The sequence below is a fragment of the Rhinatrema bivittatum genome, chromosome 3 (assembly GCF_901001135.1).
Source record: "Rhinatrema bivittatum chromosome 3, aRhiBiv1.1, whole genome shotgun sequence".
Taxonomy (NCBI): domain Eukaryota; kingdom Metazoa; phylum Chordata; class Amphibia; order Gymnophiona; family Rhinatrematidae; genus Rhinatrema; species Rhinatrema bivittatum.
The window spans coordinates 242,898,023-242,922,836 of record NC_042617.1 but is presented as its reverse complement, the minus strand read 5'-3'; the positions used below and the strand labels follow the sequence as shown (position 1 = coordinate 242,922,836).

Sequence of the window (24,814 nt, the reverse complement as noted above, 5' to 3'; positions counted from 1 at the left end):
GGAACAGGAAGTGATACACGGAGCGGTGCGCGGGAAGGAGAAAGAGCCGTGCTGCGTGATAAAGTAGCAGCGGCGGCTGCAGCGTCGGTCCCCGAGCAATTGAAGCAGCCGGTAATCGAGAAAGGAGACAGCAGCATGAGCCTCCCGCGGTCGATGGGATTCTTCTTTCTTGGCCTACGGGGGCTGCTGCAGCTCCCATTTGTGCTTGGGGGGGGGGGGGGAAGAAGAGGAAGTGAGTGAGAGAAAGAGAGAGAAGCAGCCAGCCAGCCTGTGTGTGATTGACTGGTCAGAGAGCTGATGTGTGTGTGTATGTGAGACAATGAAAGTGACTACTCAAGGAGATGACTGATGTGTATGTGTGTGAGAGAGAGAGAAAAAGCATGGAAGTGAGAAGTCTGGGTACGTGGGAAAGCATGGGCGTAAGAAGCCTGGTGTTGTGGGGGTGAAAGAAAGCATGGGAGTGAGAAACCTGGGTGAGTATGCATGCATGAGAGAGAGAGACTGCTTGGTAAGGTGACAGTGTGTGTGAGAGAAAAAGACTGGTGTGTGTGAATGTGATTCAGGGAATGAGAAGCCTGTGCATATGGAAAGTGAGCATGGAAATGAGAAGCCTGTGCATATGGAGAGTGAGCATGGAAATGAGAAGCCTGTGCATGTGAAGAGAGTGAGCATGAGAGTGGGAAGCCTGTGTGTGTGTGTCTGCATGAGCGAGATCAGGTGGTTGGTGTGTGTGTGAGTGTGAGTGTGAGTGTGAGTGTGAGTGTGAGTGTGAGAGAGAGAGAGAGAGAGAGAGAGAGAGAGAGAGAGAGAGAGAGAGAGAGAGAGAGAGAGAGAGAGAGAGAGTGATTATGAGAGTGAGAAGCCCATATATGTAAGTAGAACACGGGAGTGGGAAGCGTGTGTGTGTGTGTGTATGGCATGAGAGAAACTGTTCAGGAAGGTGACTGGTGTGTGTGTGCCAAAGACTGTTTGGGCGATGATTGGTGTGTGAGACAGAAACTGGTCATGGGGGCATGACTGGTATGGTGTGTGTGTGAGAGACATGGGCACTAAGGAAGAGGACCATAAGTATAGAGCTTAGCTTCTGCTGCTGCTTCTGGTGTGTGCCATGGCCTGCAGGGAAGGGGAGTAGGAGAGCTGCTGGAGAGGGTAAGTAAAGGTGGCTTTTTAAGTTTATTTTTCTTGACTGCCATTTTAATTGTGTGATGTCTGCTTCTTTGAAATATTTTATTGGTGTTTGGAGAATTTTTAATAGTTTTTAATTGTTGGATGTTATTCTGTTCATAGCTGTTTTGAAACATTTATTCTGCTTATTAGTATAGTTTTACAATTATTTCTGTGTGGGGATCTATAGCTGCTTGCTAGTTCTGTTTTCCTAATAAGAGGTGTATTGGTTTTTAGGGCCTGATTTAATATTTGTAGTGTTGCCTTTTCATAGATAGGGTTGCTCCTGTTTGAGTATATTCCATAATACAGGTGTAACTGTGTGCGGATTAGTTTATGTGCATTACTACAGATCCTGGGAGTATGTTAGGTCAGTTCTGTGTGTTACCGAGATGAGATATTTTACTAGCATGTAAGCGTTTGTATCGGTCTTATTTGTTGTGTTTTCTCAGAGGACATGCATTGGTGGTAAACTGCTGTCTTTTCATAAGTAGGGCTACTGAGCCTTGAAGTAGAAGGAGTTTGAGTTGCTGTTACTGAGATGTCACCAGAACATCTTTTTTGTAGGGTGAGTTGTATGGGGAATGTCATAATTCTGCTTTACATCCATTATTGTGGGTCAGGGGGGTTCCCGTGGATACAAACTGTACTTTTACAACTAGCCCCGTGACGATCATGGGTCAGTGTGCCATGCATGTGAGAACCTATGGTGAGTTGAGTCACATTCACATTATAAATGTCATAATTAAATGATAAGTGTGCACTAAAATCCAACCCCCTCCATAACCCCGCCCCCATATGACCAAAGCCCCGCCCCTACCCCGCCCTGCCGGGCCATGGAAAAATAGTCTTGCTTGAAGCCGGACCCTGGTGCAAAAAAGGTTGGGGACCACTGATCTAGACGACAATAACATACTTTACCCATCACAACATGGCTTCAGAAAACACTATAGCACCGAAACATTACTAATCTCTTTAACAGATAACATACTATGTGGATTTGATAGTGGAAAACACTACATCTTGATACTACTAGATCTGTCCGCAGCATTTGACACAGTAAACCATTACATACTTTTAAAAAGACTGGAAGAAATAGGACTACAAAAGAAAACAATTGAATGATTCACATCCTATCTTTCAAACAGATCCTACCAGGTACAGATAAAAAACACAATATCAGACAAGATCGACCTAAAAACAGGAGTCCCCCAGGGATCAGCACTCTCAGCGACTCTAACATATACATGCTCCCCCTCTGCCACCTACTGGCAGGACTAGGTATCATACACTACATATATGCTGACGACATTCAACTAATTCTACCAGTCGAGGAATCTATTGAGAAAACACTAAACTTTGCAATGTTGTACCTAGACATAATAAAACAACTATTAAACCAAATGGAACTAGTAATTAACATAGAAAAAACAGAATTCATACACCTCGAATGAAAAAACATTGTAAAAATTCAGAATCCTATCAAACTTAAAAATAATAAAACAGTAGAGTTAACTGACAAAGCTAGAAATCTAGGAATAATTATAGACACTGAACTCAGCCTTAAGCAACACATATCAATAAAAGTAAGAGAAGGCTATTCCAAACTAATGGTACTTAGAAGACTAAAACCCCTGTTAACTGAAGAACACTTTCGTACAGTACTACAAGCACTAATATTTGCTAGCACAGACTACTGTAACACTTTTCCTAGGATTACCATGTACCACAATCAGACCACTGCAAATACTACAGAACTCAGCTGCCAGAATACTTACTGGGAAAGGCAGGAGAGATCATATCACCCAAACACTTGCGGATTTACATTGGCTCCCAATAGAACAAAGAGTGTAATTTAAAACACTATGCACAATACATAAACTAATAAATGATGAAAATGCTGACTGGCTCTTAGGTCAGCCAATAAAGCACTGCTAACCATACCCTCAGTCAAAACAGCAAAGTTGACCCAAGTTAGAGAGAGAGCACTATCTATGGCAGGACCATTATTATGGAACACATTACCACTTGAACTAAGATTAATGAAAGAATTAAAACTTTTCAAGAAAAGCCTAAAAACCTGGCTCTTCAAAAAAGCATTTCACAGTGAGAGCGTTGAATAACAACAAATACTTCCAGCTGAAAGTCACCTATATATAAAAAGTAGAATTATTTTATTTTACTCATAATTAAACATTAAATGAAAACAGTATACACATATATGATTATCCTGACAATCATATAAATGGTAACCTCATCCCACTTCTCATTTAGAGTATATTATTGATCTATGTAAACGTAAATATTGGCACACTATGGATAACCTAGAAACCAAACCTATTCATGGCTAAATGTAAGCCGTTGTGATGGTACATTACTAAACGACAGTATAGAAAAGTTTTTAAATAAATAAAATAAATAAAATAAATAAACAAACATTTTCCATTATTTCCAGATGGGCCCGCCTACCTTTCGCTGTCATTTCAGCGCATTGAGGACAAGAAGAAACATTATGTCCTGTGCCAAGGCATAAGATGCACTAGTCATGGGGGTCGGTTATCGACATAGTACAAAGGCAGTTTGGGTACTTTTTAAACCCGGTTGCCATGAAGAGAAAAAGTTGAGGCCGGACAGCCGTGGACGGCCTGTGGGCACCGAGGGACGGTGAGAACAGTATTTACCGCAAATAGTATTTTACTCACCGATCGAAGAAAAATGAATTGAGAATGGAAGACCCCTATGAGGGGATATTTTTCTGAAGAAATATTAATACTTTTTCCATGAGGAAATTTGTGTGAAGAATCACACAGGGCTCCTAACCGCGAGGCACACTGCAGCACGGAAAAAAAGAGACTGAAGGGAGACCCTTGAGGCTCGAGGAATAATGGCATGCTAGGCATGCTCAGTGTGCCAGTCAAAAGTTTCTAGAAACTTTAACAAAGTTTTCCGTGATAGGGCTCTGTCCAGTGACGTCACCCATATGTGAGGACTATCATCCTGCTTGTCTTGGGATAACCCAGGTTTCAAAATCCTCCCCTTCCTTGCAGCATCCAGAATATATCTCCCATCTCCCACAGAGGAGTCAAAAATCCAGCCATAAATGGTTTACAGTGGGCTCTGGTAGAACAAGACCTGTGACTCAGACATCCAATCTCCCCATCTTTGAAGCATTCTGTGTATCCACTCCCACAGAGAAGTCAAACATCTAGGATTCAGAAACCCTGGAATAACTGGCTAACAGTGGACTCTAGTAGAATAAGGCCTATAATGAAAAGACACCCTCCCTTCCCATTGTTACCCTTACATATCTCTTGGAAAATGAAGAAGCCCCAGCAACAGAATATGAAGTGATGTCTGAAAGGGAAGTTAGTCAACTAAGACACCCAGAAACTCTCCAACACGATCAAAAGTCATAAAATAAAGCTTCTTATGCTGGGAGACTCAGCCATCAGAAGAATCGATTTGGGAACTCACTTTGATGGGAATACAACAGTTACCGTATATACTTGTGTGTAAGTTGAAATGTTTTACCCCCAAAATCTGTCCCTAAAATCATAATTGTCTTATCCACAGGTCAGTCCACATAATACCAGTACCATAATTAAAGATGCATGAGCGAATCATTCACATACTCTTCTTCCCGATCCCTTAACTCACCCACTATGAGGAGAATGGCACTTGCAGTTGCGTAGGCATGTCCTCTCCCCTCCCAAGCCAGGGTCTGATTGCCGCACTTAGCACCATGTGGTTCAAAGTGCGCCACTTGGACCCCCCCGTGGGAGAAAAGAGGACATGCCTGAGCAACCACAAGTTCGTCGTCATCCTCATAGCAGCAAGTGTTCGAGTTAAGGGATCCGGAGGAGTTGTGGGGGAGAAATTGTCCTACCACTATACTGGGACACCGCAGGGCAGGAGTTCTTGTTTGGATCCACTCATACCTCTGACCATTCTCAATCTGTTAAATTCAAACACAAATTCTCATGTTTCTATAATCAAAACTAGTGTCCCACAGGGATCTGCACTCTCTTCTGTCCTTTTTAGCATATAGCTCCGATTTGCAAAATTCTTTTCAACTTAACTGTCTGCTACAAATTATATACAGACGATATACAATTCATACTGCGTATACACTTATCGTTGCAAGACACTATTGAACACACACGGGCAGATACAATAAAAGTCGCGGGAGAGCAGGCGAGCGCACAGGCCACTCTCTCCTGTGCGCGCGATTATGTATCAGCCCGCATGCAAATGAGGGCCCGCGGTAAAAAGAGGCGCCAGGGACACGCTAGTGTCCCTGGCGCCTCTTTTTGACAGGAGCGGCGGCTGTCAGTGAGTTTGATAGCCAACACTCAATTTTGCCAGCGTCTGTTCTCAAACCCACTGACAGCCACGGATTCAGAAACCGGACGCTGACAGAATTGAGCGTCCGGTTTTCAACCCGCGAGCCGATTTAAAATTTATTTTTTTATTTTTAATTATTTTTAACTTTTGGGACCTCCGACTTAATATCGCCATGATATTAAGTCAGAGGGTGTACAGAAAAGCAGTTTGTACTGCTTTTCTGTGCACTTTCCTGGTGCCGGCAGAAATTAACGCCTACCTTTTGGTAGGCGCTAATTTCTGAAAGTCAAACATTATAATTACACAAAGAAAAACCTTGAAAACTCCTGTACAACAGCATATTGCAACTAGACCTATGAAAAGTAGCAGTGTGAAAGTATTATCTAATAAATAGTCTTACCTTTAAAAACTCAAAGTAGTGCAGACAGTAGTAAACAGGGGCTAAAAGCAGTCTAGGCAGAACATACTGAACAGCTTCTTTAAAACCTTCACCTATTGACTAAGAAAACACACAGAAAAAAAAACTAACCTCAATATAAATAACAGTTGATGCTAAATATAAATTAGCAATAAAAGCCCATCAAAAAACAGGGAATTACTGTGAAGTACAGGAAGTGCAAAATTGAGATCTGTGGTAGTAAAATGTACATGCAGAGCTCCAGTGTAATATGTGGTGGTAGAGAGCGGATTGACTATTGAGCGAGCAAGCAAAAGAGTGAGTGCACAGCCAGAGAAATGGGCAAAGGAGAAAGCAGAGTTGCTTACCTGTAACAAGTGTTCTCAGAGGACAGCAGAATGTTAGTCCTCATAAATGGGTGACATCGTATGGAGCCCTGATGCGGAAAACATGTCAACGTTTCTACAACTTTGACTAGACACAGAGTATGTCCAGCATGCCCTATACTATGCGTTCACGCGGGATACCACAGAATTATGATTAAAATAAAAAAAAATAGGAGAAACCCAACTCCGAGGGATGGCGGGTGGGTTTCATGAGGACTAACATCCTGCTGTCCTCAGAGAACACCTTTTAAAGGTAAGCAACTCCATTTTCTCCAAAGTCAAGCAGCATGGTAGTCCTCACACATGGGGAGCAGCCTGTAGCTAGGGATTCACCCAATACAAAAGGGGACCAACAGAGACCTAACCAGGTGCAATGGCCACAGCACCACTGGTGATGTTGGTAACAGACGGGCAGACAACCTGATCCCAAACAACAAGCTTTCAGTTGGGAGAGTTGAGTTCTACACCTAAAACAGATTCCGTAGGACAGACTAGCCAAAACTGTCACGTCGGTCAGCCTATCCAGACAGTAATGTGATGTGAATGTGTGGAGAGAACTCCACATTGCAGCCTTGCAGATATCCTCCATGGAAACTGTTCGCAAGTGGGCCACCGACACTGCCATGTCTCTGACAGAATGAGCCTTGACATAACTCTCAAGATGCAGTCCTGCCTGGGCATAAGAGAAGGAGATGCAATGTGCTAGCCAACTGGATAAGTGTCTGTTTGGCAATGGCAATGCCCACGCCCAACCTTTCTTATCAAGAGAGTCAAAAAGTTGGGCTTCTGTCCACTCCAGATAGAAGGCTAAGGCTCGCTTACAGTCCAAACTGTACAGTGCTCGTTTGCCTTAGTGCGAATGGGGCCTGGGAAAGAATATTGGCAGGAGGATGACTGATTAAGATGGAAATCCATCGCTACCTTAGACAGGAACTTAGGGTGCATATGCAAAACCACCTTGTCATTATAAAACTTAGTATAAGGTGGATAACTCAATAAGATCTGGAGCTTCTTAACTCTGCATGCTGAAGTGACTGCCACCAAAAATATAACCTTCCAGATCAGGTACTTCAGGTCACAGGTAAACAGCGGGTCAAAAGGAGCTTTCATCAGCCAAGCTAACACTACAATCAGGTCCCAAGACTCAGCGGGAGACCTTAATGGAGGCTTCAATTGAAAAAGGCTCCATGAACTGGAGGATCTGAAGCATTTTGTGCCTGGCATCCTCCTCTGTCAAAAGCTGAAATGAGATGGCCTCCGACATCACCCTCACAAACCCTAAAGTGGGGACTTCCTTCACTCACCAGGAAGAGAAGGGTCTGAGGGGAGACCATCAGAGTCCTCGTATCATCCACCAGGGTTCATAGGGCCCCTCACCCCCCCGGAGTCATAGGGATTCTCATCCTCGCTGTATGCTACAGGGGATGGGGCCCTAGGTGCTTGACCTTCATCCAGAGGTGCAGGAATAGGTAGAACTGGATGGAGAGCTATAGGCCTCAGCATCTCCGCCAGCCTCAGTGGAGCTTCATCCTCGGAAAAACCGACAATGACCACTGTATTGCTAGGGGGAGGCCTCTGTTCCCCGCCAGGCACTGGTGCCATCCCGGGAACCAGCTAAGTCATTAATGCACCTATGAGCACATTGAGCTTCTCCAGTAGCAGTAGTAGGACAGACAGCACCAACTCCGGTGCCACTGGCCCAATGATCTGCAGTGCCCAATTTACTGCTAAGCTTGACTCGATGTTATAGATTTTCCTCAAACACTGCCAATATCAACACCAACTGAGAGGAAGGAGGGGTGGCCAGATCTTTTTCAGACCCACGAGGTGGATCAGCAACTAGCACCTAGGAGCTGTGGAGACCGTTGCAGACCCCTGACTGATAGAGAATGGGCTGTCCTTGCCGTAGTATCGCTTTGGGGCATCGCGGCAAAAGCCAGTGCATCCACATGCTCAACACCGTGCATCAATTGGGACATGTGCAGATGTTTCTTACACTTCCCGGTCTTTCCCCAGTGCCGAGGTCAAAGAAAATGAACTTGGCATCCTTGGCACGGAGGAGATAGACAACGGTTGGTCTCCAATGCCCCTATCCACCGGCCGCATCGACAGGACCAACAATCCTGCCAATGTCAATGGTGCGGTGTGGCTCAAGGTCCAATCACACTGCAATGATTACAGCTCTGAGGAAAAGAAGAGACTGAAGATGGACCCTGCATGGACACATGGTATAGGGCATGTTGGGCATGCTCAGTGTGCCTAGTCAAAGCTCTAGAGACACTGTCATAAATTTTCCACATTGGAGCTCCATCTGATGATGTCACCCAAGTGTGAGGTCTACCATCTGCTTGTTCTCTGAGAAATTATTACTTACCTGATAATTTCTTTTCCTCTAATGAGGGCAGGCCAATAACCACCAGTGGGTTATGCACCTCTTCCAGCAGATGGAGACATAGCAAAAGCTAACATCATGGATATATAGTCCCGCTCCAACATCAGCCCGTCAGGATTCTCTGGAAAAAGCCAAACTGAGGACAAACTGATTATACTTGAACATTATCATTAACAATCAACCACTCATGCTTCCAACCCAACAGAACACTGAGCTCAGCCAAAGAATAACATTCACTAAACTAAGGGGCTAGATAAGCCACTTACCAGTGTTTAATGAAGAACAGGAATCACACCCTGCAATGTCTACCCAGAAAAATCTAACCAAAACATAAAACCTCGGCAGTCTATTATGGGTCATGGATTGACCTGCCCTCAGAGGAAAGGAAATTATCAGGTAAGTAGTAATTTCTCCATCTTCTGCATTTAGGCAGGCCAATCCCCACCAATGGAATGTACCAAAGCTAATCCTGAAGAGGGTGGTAGGCTGCCACTAGTCCAGTTAATACCACCCGTTCGAATGCAATATCCTCCCTAGCCCGAACATCCAAGCAAAAATGCTTAGAAAATGTGTGCAAAGATGACCACGTCGCCGCTCGACAAATCTTGGTAGGCAACAACAAACAAAGTTTGTCTATGATACTGCCTGAGCCCTCATGGAATGTGGTCTATTCTGTTTCGGCAATGCAACCTCAGCAGCCACCTAAACAGTTGTAATGACTTCTTTAACGCAACAGGCTATTGTTGCCAGTGTCACTTTCTGCTCCTTGCTTACAGCCACCATGGAGCACAAACAGGCAATCCGACTTCTAGACAGATTTAGTCATCTTCAAATACCGCAGCAAATGTCGTTTGACATCCAAGGAACACAAAAGACGATACTCACTTTCATCTCTGTCCCTGTCCAAGGCGCACAGGGAAACGAACTGATTCAAATGAAACTCCAAAATAATTTTTGGCAAAAATAACTGCACAGTCTGAAGCTGTACCGCTCCCGGAGTCATACACAGAAAAGGATCATGGAAACAAAGAACCTGCAGCTCGGAGACCAGACGTGCCGAACTGACTGCTATCAGAATAACTGTCTTCGATGCAAGGAGCCACAAGGAAAGTGCTCACATCGGCCGAAAGATTGGACCTGCCAAGAATTCTAGGATCATATTAAGGTCCCACAGAGACACCAGAAGCCATAAAGGATGGCAAAGATGCCTAACTCCTGTCAAGAAATGGGACATGTCAGGATGGAAAGACATAGGCCCTCCATTGACTCACCTCATACAACAAGCCAGGGCTGCAACTTGAACCTTCAAGGTGATAAAGGCAAACCTTTACGTAAGCCATCCTGTAAGAATTCCAAAATTAAAGGAATATCCATCTTATTTGAATGTTTTATATGCAATCATTCCATGTGAGAATCACTAGATCATAACGGAGTACAGGTTAAACACTCACAAAGGATGAGTTACAAAGGCAGGCATACATAAAGGTAAGCATTCAAGGTAAACATTCCAAATCTAAGGGTGTACTTCAAAGACAAGACATATAAGAAGCACTTGTAATCTTGAGAAGTTGAGAACCTCACTCATAACACCAGGCCTCAAAAACACTCTAAACCCTAATAGACTAGAGAAGTAGAAAATTTCCTGGCCTGAAGTAAGGGGCAAATCACAGAAGATGAATAACCCCGCTTCAACAACCGAGCCCTTTCAATGACCAAACCATAAGAAAAAATTCGACCCAAAACCTCATGTAGAATGGTTCCCTGCCACAACAGATCCCCCCAAAGGCGGTAGCCTGAGGGGTCTGCATAACAGCAGCCTCTGCAAATAGGCATATCACGGCCTCCAATCCAAAATCGGAGCCACTAAAAGGACGGTGTTGGTTTGACTTGCAATATTTCTGGACTATCCTACCTATCAGAGGACAGGGCAGGAACGCATACTGCAGGGCAACTTGCAGCCACTCAACAAGAACATCAATGCCCACCTGTGAGTGAAAAAGCGTGGAACTTTTGTGGCATTGAAGGAAGCCAACAGGTCTCTGTCCGGGTGGCCACAGTGGTCCACAAGGAGCTGAAAGGCTTTGCCCACCAGCTCCCATTCTACTGGGTCCAAGTTTCTCCTGCTGAAGAAGTTAGCTCTGATATTGTCCTTTCCAGCAATATGAGAGGCAGATATGCCTAGAAGATGTTGCTCTCTACCCACACTATGTGTGCACCTATTTCCTCAGACATCTGTTGACTCTTGGTTCCACCCCGATGATTGATGTAAGCTGTCATCTCATTGTCTGACATTATTTGGATTGCTTGAGCCTCTAGATGCTCGGCAAACCACAAGCACATTAACTGAAACGCCTATGCATCCAATCAGTTGATGCTTCACTGCCGCTCCTCTGCATTCCAACGACCTTGAACCATCAACTCCTGACAGTTAGTTCCCCCAACCAAGAAGGCTTGCATCTGTCATGAGCACCAACCAATTAGGCGACTCCAGGAAAACTCCCTTCCTGTAACCACCAATGCTACTGAAAACTCATCTCTAATGGCAGAAGTAGCATCATTGCAAAGTCCTGCAACTGCAGGTTTCATCGGGAAAGCAATGCGCGTTGAAGAGGTCGCATAAGTGCCCTTGCCTAGGGAACTACTTCCATTGCAGCAGCCATCAACCCCAGGACCTGTAGATAAAACCACACAGTTGGACAAATAGTGTTTGTCAGGGTTTGAACTCAAGCCATCAGCCTTTGGATTCGAGTCTCTGGCAGAATTGTGAGGGCTCGCGCTAAATGCATGATAGCCCTCGTTTAACAGCGAGGCTGCAGGTCAGGACTAAACGTCCTACAATGAACGAGGGCATGCACATCCAAGATCTCATCCCATTCTCCCTTCCCCTGAGAAGTGTAGATTATCATGAGAGAAGCAGCAGCGACAGACTAGAGGCATGGGCAAACACGGATGACGTCACGAGCACTATTTAAAGGGACATACCTACCGGCCGCACCCTCTTCCTGGCTGCTGCGTTGTCTCGCGTGCATCCATTGACACTCGGCAAGCTCAGCATCCAACTAAATAACTGATTCCCATCCCCCTCTCTGTGCTACAGTCAGCTAAATAGACGAGCGCTTTGATACAAGCGCAAGAAAATCCCAGGTAATCGGGCCCTTGAGTGGGGGGAGATCGATCATGCATCCAAACCCCAGTACGAGAGGACGAGGCAGGAGTTTCCCCAGGTGCAGCATGCAGTGCGGCACTGAATGAAAAAGGGGGGCAAGAAGTTGAATGGTCGGCCTGCATGTAAGCTGGGGGCCGACAGCATGGCAGACTCACAGCCCTGGACCTTGAGTTCGGACACAAGGAAAGATGAGCAGGGCTGAGGGGATAAAGGTGACAAAAAATAGAGCGACCAGGTGAAGCGCAGAAGGGGAGAAAAAGAAAGGGCTGCCAAACGTCATGCATCGGAGCTTGGGGAATCGCACATGACGCACGTCCCCCCGAATTTAGGCTCTTTGCAGCAATTGCCGGTTCCTTTTGTCCAGTCGACTGCCGTACTGACTACCAACAACACTGGGGCTTCCGAGGGAGGGATAGGCGGAGCAGGCATCGTCCCTCAGGCAATTCCCATTGGGGATAGATCGGCATAGCCTTGCAGCAGCTTCCCTATTCAAGGCTCGTTCTGCAACGCTATGGAAAGCTGGGAACCTCCTAATCCCTACACAGAGCTGATGCAGACGGCAAGCTACCTATGGGCTCAGAGTCTGTTCGTTCCTCTTATGGTGATGCAAGCACAAGGGTCCCAGTACAGTCGCTGCAATGGGGTCCAAACATCTACTTGTCATCGATGATGAACCGGAGAAAGCGACTACTGGTGAGTCATCCGGGATTTCGGGGAAGAATCCGAGTACGTGTAAGGGGTATGTGGCTAAAACGTCTGGCAAGCAAAAGGGCAGATACAAGCAGAGGGCCAGGTCAGACTCCAGTTGGGGCAGCTCTTCAGATTCCTCAGATTCAGAGTCTGCTTCAGAGGACAGCTCCAAGAAACCAAAAGGGGAAGAGCCAGTCATCAAGAGGGCCACCAGCGTTAACTGCATTATTGCAAATATGGGAGAGTGTGACAAAAGACATGCGAAAGAAGAAGCAGCGGACATATATAGATATTGTCAGGATTTTGGAGGGGCAGAGGATGGGAAGTGATAGGAGAACAAAGAAGAAATGGGATGAAGCACCTGACGCAGATAAATGAATCCTGAGGAAATCAACTGAACAAGGGCATTCCTCTGGATGATAAGTGTGGTTGGCCAGGACAACCCTTCTCAGTATATAGTCCCATATTGAGCTATGCGGATACCATATTGGAGGCTTACAGAGAGTACAATGGCTGGGCTTCGTTGAACAACAAATGATTCAGGAAGAAAATGGAGGAGGATCTTTTTATGTCATGGGGCACCCAGGACATTGGGGTCTGGTTAAGACAAAGAAGAATAAGGCAGCAGACACAGGAGCTATTACACGGTTAACAGAGATTTGGTCAGACAACAGCTCAGTCTAGGCAGGCTTCCGTGGGCACCCATAACAATGGCATCTGTTAGAGATACAATAAATCATTTTGTGCCTTCCAGGCCAGCTCGATTTGTCTTACTCCTCACCCAGCTACGAGATGCCAGAAGAGGAACAGTTCATGAAGCACTAGCAAGTCAAAATGAATCCAGTGTATTTTGGAAAGCCACATCTCCAGTAAATTTTAATGCAATTCTGGACTGGCTTGATAGCCAAAGAAAAATGAGGCAAAGAAATTGAATGACTGTTTCCAGGAGGGATTTCTCATACCTTTTCAGGATGCTATCGAAGGCATTTGCACTGGAAACATCCCTTTGGTGGCTAGACATGCAGACATAGTGCAGCAGGACTCAGAATTAACAATGGCAGAATAGCAGGCCTGTTTGAGGTCACACTTTTCAGCGAGATGATGCTCTCTCCTCTGGCAATCGTGACGAAGAAGGAACCGGGCAAATACAGACTAATCCAAAACCTGTCTTACCCACATAGAGCATCAGTGAACAATCACCTGCCAGCTGAGTGCACAGTATAGTATCTATTGTTAGTCAGTGCCATATCAATACTTCACAGGTGCGGAAGAGAGGCTCTCTTGGCCAAAACGGATATAAGAACATAAGAAATTGCCATGCAGGGTCAGACCAAGGGTCCATCAAGCCCAGCATCCTGTTTCCAACAGAAGCCAAACCAGGCCACAAGAACCTGGCAATTACCCAAACACTAAGAAGATCCCACGCTGATGCAATTAATAGCAGTGCCTATTCCCTAAGTAAACTTGATTAATAGCAGTTAATTGACTACTCCTCCAAGAACTTATCCAAACCTTTTTTGAACCCAGCTACACTAACTGCACTAACCACATCCTCTGGCAACAAATTCCAGAGCTTAATTGTGTTTTGAGTGAAAAAGAATTTTCTCCGATTAGTCTTAAATGTGCTACTTGCTAACTTCATGAAATGCCCCCTAGTCCTTCTATTATTCGAAAGTGTAAATAACTGATTCACATCTATTCGTTCAAGACCTCTCATGATCTTAAAGACCTCTATCATATTCCCCCCCTCAGCCGTATCTTCTCCAAGCTCAACAGCCCTAATCTCTTCAGCCTTTCCTCATAGGGGAGCTGTTCCATCCCCTTTATCATTTTGGTTGCCCTTCTCTGTACCCTCTCCATCGCAACTATATCTTTTTTGAGATGCGGCCACCAGAATTGTACACAGAATTCAAGGTGCTGTCTCACCATGGAGCAATATAGTGGCATTAAGACATTTTCCGTTTTATTAACCATTCCCTTCCTAATAATTCCTAACATTCTGTTTGCTTTTTTGACTACTGCAGCACACTGAGCAGACGATTTTAAAGTGTTATCCACTATGATGCCTAGATCTTTTTCCTGGGTGGTAGCTCCTAATATGGAACCTAACATCATGTAACTACAGCAAGGGTTAATTTTCCCTATGTGCAACACCCTGCACTTGTCCACATTAAAAATTTCATCTGCCATTTGGATGCCCAATCTTCCAGTCTTGCAAGGTCCTCCTGTAATGAATCACAATCCGCTTGTGATTTAACTACTCTGAGTAATTTTGTATCATCCGCAAATTCGATAACCTCACTTGTCATATTCCTTTCCAGATCATCGATATATAGAAACATAGAAGTGACAGTAGAAGAACACCAAACGGCCCATCCAGTCTGCCCAGCAAGCTTTCAGACCTAATTGTTTTCATACTTATCAGTTACTCTGACCGCTAAAGTCAGGGCCCTTATTGGTAACTTTTTGGTTCCAATTCCCTTCCACCCCCACCACTGATGTTGAGAGCAGTGCTGGAGCTGCATCTAAGTGAAGTAACTAGCTAACTGGTTTGTGTTAGTAACCGCCTTAATAAGCAAGCTACTCCCACGCTTGTTTACCCTGCCTGTGCAATTCAGTCCTTGTTGGTTGTCTGAATATAAATCCTCTTTACTTCATTCCCCCCCTGCCGTTGAAGCAGTGAACTGTGCTGGATATGTATTCCAAGTGAAGTATCAAGTTTAATTGATTCGGGGTAGTAACCACCGTAATAAGCAAGCTACACCCATACTTATTTGTTTACCCAGACTATGTATTTCATTCCTTTTGTTGGTTGTTGTCTGAATATAAATTGTCTTTTCTTCATTTTCCATTCACCCTGCCATTGAAGCAGAAAGCTATGCTGCATATGCATTGAAAGTGAAGTATCAGGCTTATTTGGTTTGGGGTAGAAACCACCGTAACAAGCAAGCTACTCCCTGCTTTTTTGTGAATGCAAATCTTTTTCCACATTTCCTCTTGCCGTTGAAGCATAGAGCAGTGTTGGAGTCACATTAACCATGTGTTTGTTTATTGAATAAGGATATTCCGTCATTCCCGCAAGCAAGCCACCCCGAGCCTCTTCATTCACATCCTCTAGACTTTATGGATCCACAGTGTTTATCCCATGCCCCTTTGAAATCCTTCACAGTTTTTCTCTTCACCACTTCCTCCGGAAGGGTGTTCCAGGCATCCACCACCCTCTCCGTGAAAAAATACTTCCTGACATTGGTTCTGAGTCTTCCTCCCTGGAGTTTTACATCGTGACCCCTGGTTCTGCTGATTTTTTTGCAACGGAAAAGGTTTGTCTGTGTCTTTGGATCATTAAAACCTTTCAAGTATCTGAAAGTTTGAATCATATCACCCCTGCTCCTCCAGATTCTTCAATCTCTCCTCATAAGTCATTCGATGAAGACCCTCCACCTCTTTGGTCGCCCTTCTCTGGACCGCCTCCATCCTGTCTTTGTCCCTTCGGAGATACGGTCTCCAGTACTGAACACAGTACTCCAGGTGAGGCCTCACCAAGGACCTGTATAAGGGGATTATCACTTCCCTTTTCTTACTCTATATTCCTCTCTCTATGCATCAGGGGATGTGATTGCTGATCAGAGCCACCTTCAGTCAGGGCAGCATCCAAAGCCTCTGCTTGAACTACAGTGCAGCAGTCAAACACTACCTGCAAACCAGCACACAGGGAATGAGCTCTCTGGGGAAAACTGTCATAGGGCAAAAAAAAAAAAAAAGCTACAAATCATGTAAAACACCCATGTTGCCAAGTAGCACCGCTCTGATTCACCCACTGCCCACCCACAACATTCTCAGCCATTGAACATAACTGGATATTCAGCAGCAGTAAGATAGAAGGATAAGTCCTACTTATCCAGCTTTCTGGCATCTGAATATCAACCTCCCTGATTCTTATAGCTTACTTGATGGAAATGGAGAAGTTTTATTGTTCTAGCATTTTAATATCATTATTAGGCCACTCTTCTATTCCAAAACTATATTAAAGCAGGTGAACTGAATTTGACTCCTGTGCAACTTTTCTGGTGGCTTGCAAGTATATATATATATATATATATATTGAAAAGCACCGGTCCAAGTACAGATCCCTGAGGCACTCCACTGTTTACCCTTTTCCACTGAGAAAATTGACCATTTAATCCTACTCTGTTTCCTGTCTTTTAACCAGTTTGTAATCCACGAAAGGACATCGCCTCCTATCCCATGACTTTTTCATTTTCGAAGAAGCCTCCCATGAGGGACTTTGTCAAATGCCTTCTGATAACCAAATAAACTATATCTACAGGTTCACCTTTATCCACATGTTTATTTACCCCTTCAAAAAAAAAAAAAAAAAAGAATCATATTTGTTAGGCAAGATTTCCCTTGGGTAAATCCATGTTGACTGTGTTCCATTAAACCATGTTTTTCTCTATGCTCTAAGAATTTGATCTTGAGAATAGTTTCCACTATTTTTTCCAGCACTGAAGTCAGGCTCACTGGTCTATAGTTACCCGGATCGCCTCTGGAGTCTCTCTTAAATATTGGGGTTACATTGGCCACCCTCCAGTCTTCAGGGACAATGGATGCACCCCCCCCCCCCCCGCAGCTTCCCGTTATTGGGTTTTCATTTCAAGGGCGGGTATTATTTCAACAAATGCATACCAATGGATGCTCTGTGTCATGTGCCTACCTCAAGCTTTTCAGCTCCTTCCTACATTGGACTACCATGCAGAAGGCTGGCCTGCCGAACATCATACATTATCTCGATGACTTTCTCTATTGGTCCTCATGACTCACAGGCATGCTCCCATTTATTGTGCACATTCCAAACCATAGCAGATGAGTTCAGTGTGCCTCTAGCTCCTGAGAAAACAGAGGGACCAACCACAATAATCAAATTTCTGGAAATTGAGCTGGATTTAGTGGAGATAATATCTAGATTGCTTCACAACAAACTCCAGAAGCTTCAGCTCACACCGGGATAGGCTCTGTCAGCCAAGAAAGAGACTCTGGAAAGTGCAGTCTCTCATCGGCAGTCAATTTTGCATGCAGAGTTATCCCAATGGGGAAGGTGTTCATGCGGAGACTAATGGCAACAACCGCGTGCGTCAAAACTCTGAATTACCACATCAGGATCATGCAGCCAGTAAAGGACGATTTGGCCATATGGGTCTCGTTTCTGAACAAGTTCAATAGAATATCTGTATGACAGGAAAACCCATTTCAGGCTGTAACCTGGACATATATTCGGATACATCTGGGGGGTGGGGCTTTGGCGTTTATTGCCAGGGTTCCTGGTCTGTGGCGCCATGGCGTTCAGCATGGGTCGAAACAGGACCGATACGGAGTGTTAACTTCCTTGAGCTTTTCTCCCATTCTAGTTGTGCTAGTCATATGGGGCGATAAGCTCCGCAATAAACAGGTAATATTCTGGCGCGACAATATCGCCATAGTTCAAGTAACAAACAGACAGTCCACTAAATGCGACCTAAGGTGGTGGAGCATCTGAGGGAGGTGGTTCTTACTTGCCATTATTTGAATATGATTATACGTACAAGTCATGTGCCTGGAATTCATAATGGTATCACTGATTAGCTGTCATGAGCTAAATGGGATTTATTTTGAAAACAGGTATCAGAAGCAGATGAAGGAGTACCGGTGCCGGACCACTTATGGAGGATTGAAGTGACACCAAAGACCTCTTGCAGAGATCGGTAGATTCAGCTACGTGGAACGCATATTGCAGAGCTTACAAAATCATGTTTGATTTTCTGAGCGTACGAGGTTGTGTCGAAGGGCCTGTTCCAGAGGAGTTAATAATCGAATATATATCCTGGGCTAAGGACAGAGGCAAATAGAGGGGCACAGTGATCAATCAGTTGGCAGTGTTGGCATGCTTTTCAAAGGCCTGGGGATGGGGAGTCTCCACTAAGTGTTTTATGGTGAGGAAGATGTTGATGGGGTGGGCAAGAAAAACTGGGTCTGTGCTCAATTCTAGGCACCCAATCACTCATTATTTACTGATTCAATTGTGGCATGTTTTACCAACTATTTGTAATTCCGATATTGAAGTCAAATTATTTCGTGCCATTTTTTCATTAGCATTTTTTTGCACCTTAATAGTTCAAGTGAACCTAGAAGATGTGGTAGACCTGATTGACAAACTGAAGAGTAGTAAATCACCTGGACCGGATGGTATACACCCCAAAGTTCTGAAGGAACTAAAAAATGAAATTTCAGAACTATTAGTAAACATTTGTAAACTGACATTAAAATCATCCATTGAACCTGAAGACTGGAGGATAGCTAATGTAAGCCCCAAAATAAAAAAGGGCTCCATGGGCGATCCGGGAAACTACAGGCCGGTTAGCCTGACTTCAGTGCCAGGAAAAATAGTTGAAAGTATTCTAAACATCAAAATCACAGAACACATAGAAAGACATGGTTTAATGGAACAAAGTCAGCATGGCTTTACTCAAGGCAAGGCTTGCCTCACAAATCTGCTTCACTTTTTTGAAGGAGTTAATAAACATGTGGATAAAGGTGAACCTGGATTTTCAGAAGGCATTTGACAAAGTTCCTCATGAGAGGCTTCTAGGAAAAATAAAAAGTCATGGGATAAGTGGCGATGTCCTTTCGTGGATTACAAACTGACTAAAAGGCAGGAAACAGTAATATTAAATGGACAATTTTCTCAGTAGAGGGGAATGGGCATTGGAGTGCCTCAGGGATCTGTACTGGGACCCATGCTTTTCAGTATATATTTATAAATGATCTGGAAAGGAATACAACGAGTGAAGTAATCAGATTTGTAGATGATACAAACTTATTCAGAGTAGATAAATCACAGGCGGATGATGATAAATTGCAGGAAGACCTTGTTAGGCAGGAAAATTGGGCATCGAAATGGCAGATGAAATTTAAAGTGGACAAGTGCAAGGTGATGCATATAGGGAAAAATAACCCATGCTATAGTTACACAATGTTAAGTTCCATATTAGCTGCTACTACCCAAGAAAGATCTAGGCGTCATAGTGGATAACACATTGAAATAGTCTGTTCAGTGTGCTGCGGCAGTCAAAAAAGCAAAAAGAATGTTGGGAATTATTAGAAAGGGAATGGTGAATAAAACAGAAAATGTCATGATGCCTCTGTATCGCTCCATGGCGAGACCGCACCTTGAATACTGTGTACAATTCCGGTCGCTGCATCTCAAAAAAGATATAATTGCGATGGAGAAGGTACAGAGAAGGGCTACCAAAATGATATGGGGAATGGAACTCCTCCCCTATCAGGAAAGACTAAAGAGCTTAGGACTTTTCAGCTTGGAGAAGAGACGACTGAGGGGGGATATGATAGAGATGTTTAAAATCAAGAGAGATCTGCAACGGGTAGATGTGAATCGGTTATTTACTCTTTCGGATAATAGAAAGACTAGGGGGCACTCCATGAAGTTAGCATGTGGCACATTTAAAACTAATCGGAGAAAGTTCTTTTTCACTCAGCGCACAATTAAACTCTGAAATTTGATGCCAGAGGATGTGGTTAGTGCAGTTAGTATAGAAGTGTTTAAAAAAGGATTGGATAAGTTCTTGGAGGAGAAGTCCATTACTGCTATTAATCAAGTTGATTTAGAAAATAGCCACTGCTATTACTAGCAACAGTAACATGGAATAGACTTAGTTTTTGGGTACTTGCCAGGTTCTTATGGTCTGGATTGGCCACTGTTGGAAACAGGATGCTGGGCTTGATGGACCCTTGGTCTGACCCATTATGGCATGTTCTTATGTTCTTAATGGTCAGTGAGCTGGTGGCTAAATCCAAAAAGGTCATGTGTTACACCAAGATGTACTGATGCAGAACATCAAGGCGTCTGATCAATCTGTTCACATAGTACTTCAAAGGTCAAAAACAGATCAGTCATGTTGTGGTGCCAGGCTTTGCTTGAGATGGGAGACTCTGCAGGTTACCTACCTCATACAGAACCTGCTGATTTTCATGACAGTTCGGCCTGCCAGGGGTAAGCATCTGTTGATGCAAGCTGACCATCCCCCCCTCACCAGATATCTGTTTTCCGCTGTAATAGTTGCGGTGCTGAACACATCAGGGTGCAATGTCAACGAGTTCAGGATCCATTTATTTAGGATAGGCATGGCCGTCAGCGTGGTTCAGGCCGGGTTACATATTGATACTATCCAAAGAATTGGTAGATGGAGGTCAGAGGCAGTTAACACCTACATTAGGACAGACCGTGCATGACTATATAACCTGATTTTTTAATCTCTGTTTGCAGATTTATCCCAGGGGCAAAGGACAGTCTGGATTGTCTGACACTCCTTCGTCCATTGGGCAGCCAAAAGGGCTTTAGCACACACATACAGGTCACATCTGGGACTGGCCACACGTGTGTGTATATTATGTATGGGAGAATGTCTTGGGACCAGCTCTTGCCAATTACAAAACGCAGAGAAGATACGCTGCCAAGCCTAACGTCATAGTTATACATCTTGGTGGCAATGACCTGGGGACCTGGTCCTGCATACAGTTGATTCGCAGCAAAAAAAAAATGACTTAAGCGAGATGGCTGCCTGTTTAATGTGTTCGGATATCATCCATCAAATAAAATGGAGCGATAATAAATTGTGGAAGCGTGGTCATAAAAAGATTAACCAACAGGTAGGCATATGGGTGCGAAGGTTGGGTAGACATATTACACGAGTGGGCAGAGGAGCCCTGTGAAGACTTATCGGCATGACAAAATTCATCTTTCTGACATAGGCTATCATCTTTTCAATAATGTGATACAGGAAGCTTTAGAAAAGCTTACTGTAAACGGTGTTTCCGTAGATAGCAGGATGAATTAGCCATGCTGTCTGGGAGCGTCGTGCGACCGGCAGGCAGAGCTTCTCCTAGAGTACAGAGTTTTGAACTCTGTGCGGCTGCGCAGTGAGGTCCCGCGCAATTGCCCGATTTACCTCAGTCTCTTGTTTCAAAGAGAGAAGAATATAGAAAGTAAAATGTAGTTAGTGCGTTTATGTAGACTGTCTAGGGAGGAGATAGGGATCGCATGGCTAATTCATCATGCTCTCTACGGAAACACCGCTTATGGTAAGCAAACTTGCTTTTTCCCAGCGATAGCAGGCTGAATTAGCCATGCTGTCTGGGAGTCCCAAGCTCCCGGGTGGTGTCTAGATGTTTGTTTGTAGGTTAGGACGCCACCCTTAAGTCTTTATACTGTAGACAGTCTTATCTTTGTGTCATGGTTGACAGGACTGCCGAGCCCATGGCTGCATCAGAAGCGCTCTGTTGTAAGCAGTAGTGCATAGTGAAAGTATGTAAAGACCACCAAGTGGCCGCTTTGCAAATGTCTATCTGTGAAACGTTTCTGTAATAGGTGACTGATGTTGCAGTTGCTCTTATTTGGTGTGCTTTCGGTGTCGTTTGTAATGGCAGATTACGCTTATTGTAGCAAAAGGTAATGCATTGGGACAACCAACTGGCCACAGTTCTTTAGGAGACAGGTTGGTTAGGAGAGTTTGGGTTAAAAGAGAGGAACAGCTGAGATGGTCTGGATTCCGAATGAGTTCTCTGTTTGTAATAAGCCAATGCTCTTTTACAGTCCAAGGTGTGGAGAAGTTTCTCTCTGTCGTTCTGATTAGGTTTTGGCTTGAAGATTGGGAGAGTAATGGACTGGTTGATATGGAACGCAGATACCACCTTAGGGAGGAAGACAGGATAAGAACGAAGGGTGACCTTGTTATGAAAGAATTCTAAATACGGGGAGTAGTGAACTTGTAATTCGCTTACTCTCCTTGCTAATGTTGCTGCTACTAAGAAAACTGTTTTCCAATTAAGGTATTTGATATGACAGGCATCTAGAGGTACGAAAGGAGGTAACATTAATTGTTCCAGTGCTATATTGAGATTCCATGGTAACGGCAGCTTTGTGACTGGTGGTCTCAGATGTAGAATACCACGCAAGAATCTGGAGATTAAAGGGTGGCTGGAAATAGGTAATCCATTTTGAGTATTGTGAAAGGCTGCAATTGCGCTAACATGTACTCTAACAGAGGCGTATGCATACCCTGCTGCAAACAGAGTATGGAGGTATTCCAGAAGATGTGTTATAATTGTAGAGAAAGGGTCTAGGTGTTTTGGTCTGTACCATTCGGAGTACCGGCGCCATTTCCCGGCATAGTTACACCTGGTGGACGGTTTTCTGGATTCAATGAGAACGTCCTCAAGTTGAGATGAGAGTCCTAGGTAGTTTAGTACATGCCTTTCAATCTCCATGCTGCCAGATGGACGGATTGATGCATTGGATGAAGAAGGGATCCCCTTCCTGAGTTAGAAGTTGGGAATGGTTTTCTAGTATAATTAGTGGGCGAATTGAATAGTTGCTTGAGATACGGATACCATGGTTGCCTTGGCCAGGATGGGGGTATGAGTATCATGTCCGCTGCATTTCTGTTGCATTTTTGTATTGTCTGATATTAGTGGAATGGGAGGGTAAGCGTAAAGTAGGCCCTCATGGAATGAGGAAAGCATCTGGAGCGTAACGAAGTTTGCTGTGCTAGATGGAGTAAAACGTCTGAGTTTGTCGGTTGCTCTCTGTGGCAAATAGAACTATGGTTGGAGATCCCCACTGATGGAATATGTTGGCCACTACATCCCGGTTCAAGGTCCATTCGTGTGGATGGAAAATTCTGCTGAGGCGATCCGCTGTTACATTGTCGAGAAGGTAAGTGGCTTGTATCGAGGCTTGGTTGGATACTGCCCACATCGGTATGCGAAGCGTTTCTCGACAGAGGATCCAGGAACCTGACCCTCCTTCTTTGTTTATATAAAACATGGATGCTTGGTTGTCTGTGCGCACCATGATATGCTTCCCCTGAAGTGTGGTCGAGAAGGTTTGAAGTGCTTTCCAAATGGCTCGAAGTTCGAGGAGATTGATTTGAAATTTGGACTCTCGAAGAGACCAACATCACTGAGTCTTTAAGTTGTTTAGATGGAAACCCCAGCCCCTTCATGAGGCATCCATAGTGAGAGTGACTTGATGAAGAGGCCGCTGAAAAGGTGCACCTGAGTTCAGGTGGTTGATGTGTATCCACCATTGAATCTGTTCGCATTTGTCTGGTGAGGCGTACTCTGGTTGATAGTGGTTGTCGGAACTGTGACCACTGGTTCTTGAGACCCCATTGTAGATGCATGTGGAGTCTTGTATGGGGGTACATGGATGGCTGCTCCTACATGACCCAATAATGTTGAGATTACTTACCTGACAATCTCCTTTTCCTTAGTGTATGCAGATGGACTCAGAACAAGTAGGTATAGTGTGCTCGTGCTAGCAGTTGGAGACGGATCTGACGTCAGCACGGGTACATATACCCCCACAGGAAGTGCAGCAATTCAGTAATCTTCCTTGCAAAAGCTTTATGGATATATGTGTGACTGACTGATCGATTAAATGAACAGGATTACCCTGACCAATTGATAGTAGCAGGAGACCGCCAGTGTTCTCAACCGGAAGGCGTCGACACCCGGTAGGGTGGACGCCCTATATAAGAAAAACATGGCTTACCGTGAGTCGGCGAATCCCCATGTATACCAGCAGCCGGGCGGGATGCTGAGTCCATCTGCATACACTAATGAAAAGGAGATTATCAGGTAAGTAATCTCAATATTTCCTAGCGTGTAGCAGATGGACTCAAAACAAGTGGGATGTACAAAAGCTACTCCCGGACTGGGCGGGAGGCTGCCCGAGGTCCGTTTAGGATTGCCCTCGCAAATGCTGTGTCCTCCCTGGCCTGAACGTCCAGACGGTAGAATCTGGAGAAGGTATGGAGGGAGGACCACGTCGCTGCTTTACATATCTCTGCAGGCGACAGCATCCTAGTTTCTGCCCAAGAGGCTGCTTGCGCTCTGGTAGAATGAGCCTTGACCTGTAGAGGTGGTGGTTTTCCCGCCTCTACGTAGGCCGCCTTGATAACTCCTTTGATCCAGCGGGCGATGGTTGGCTGTGAGGCCGCTTCTCCTTGCTTCTTCCCGCTGTGAAGGACGAACAGATGGTCCGTTTTTCGTACTGCTCCTGACATTTCCAATTATCTGGCCAGTATTCTGCCGATGTCAAGATGACGCAGTATTCGACCTTCTTCTGACTTCTTCAAACCTTCCGTGGTTGGCAAGGATATGGTTTGGTTGAGGTGAAATTGTGAGACTACTTTGGGTAAGAAGGAAGGAACCGTGCGAAA

General features: G+C 44.6%; 1 protein-coding gene across 4 annotated transcripts in view; it reads right to left on the bottom strand.

The window, feature by feature from the left end:
- SOS1 (SOS Ras/Rac guanine nucleotide exchange factor 1) overlaps positions 1-24,814 on the bottom strand; it is a 1,044,495-nt gene that overhangs the window by 564,447 nt on the left and 455,234 nt on the right. For all 4 annotated transcript variants that reach the window (XM_029594364.1, XM_029594368.1, XM_029594365.1 and 1 more), the window contains one exon: positions 5,909-6,007. In XM_029594364.1, coding sequence (XP_029450224.1) covers positions 5,909-6,007 — 99 coding nt within the window. The remainder of the gene's footprint in view (positions 1-5,908; positions 6,008-24,814) is intronic.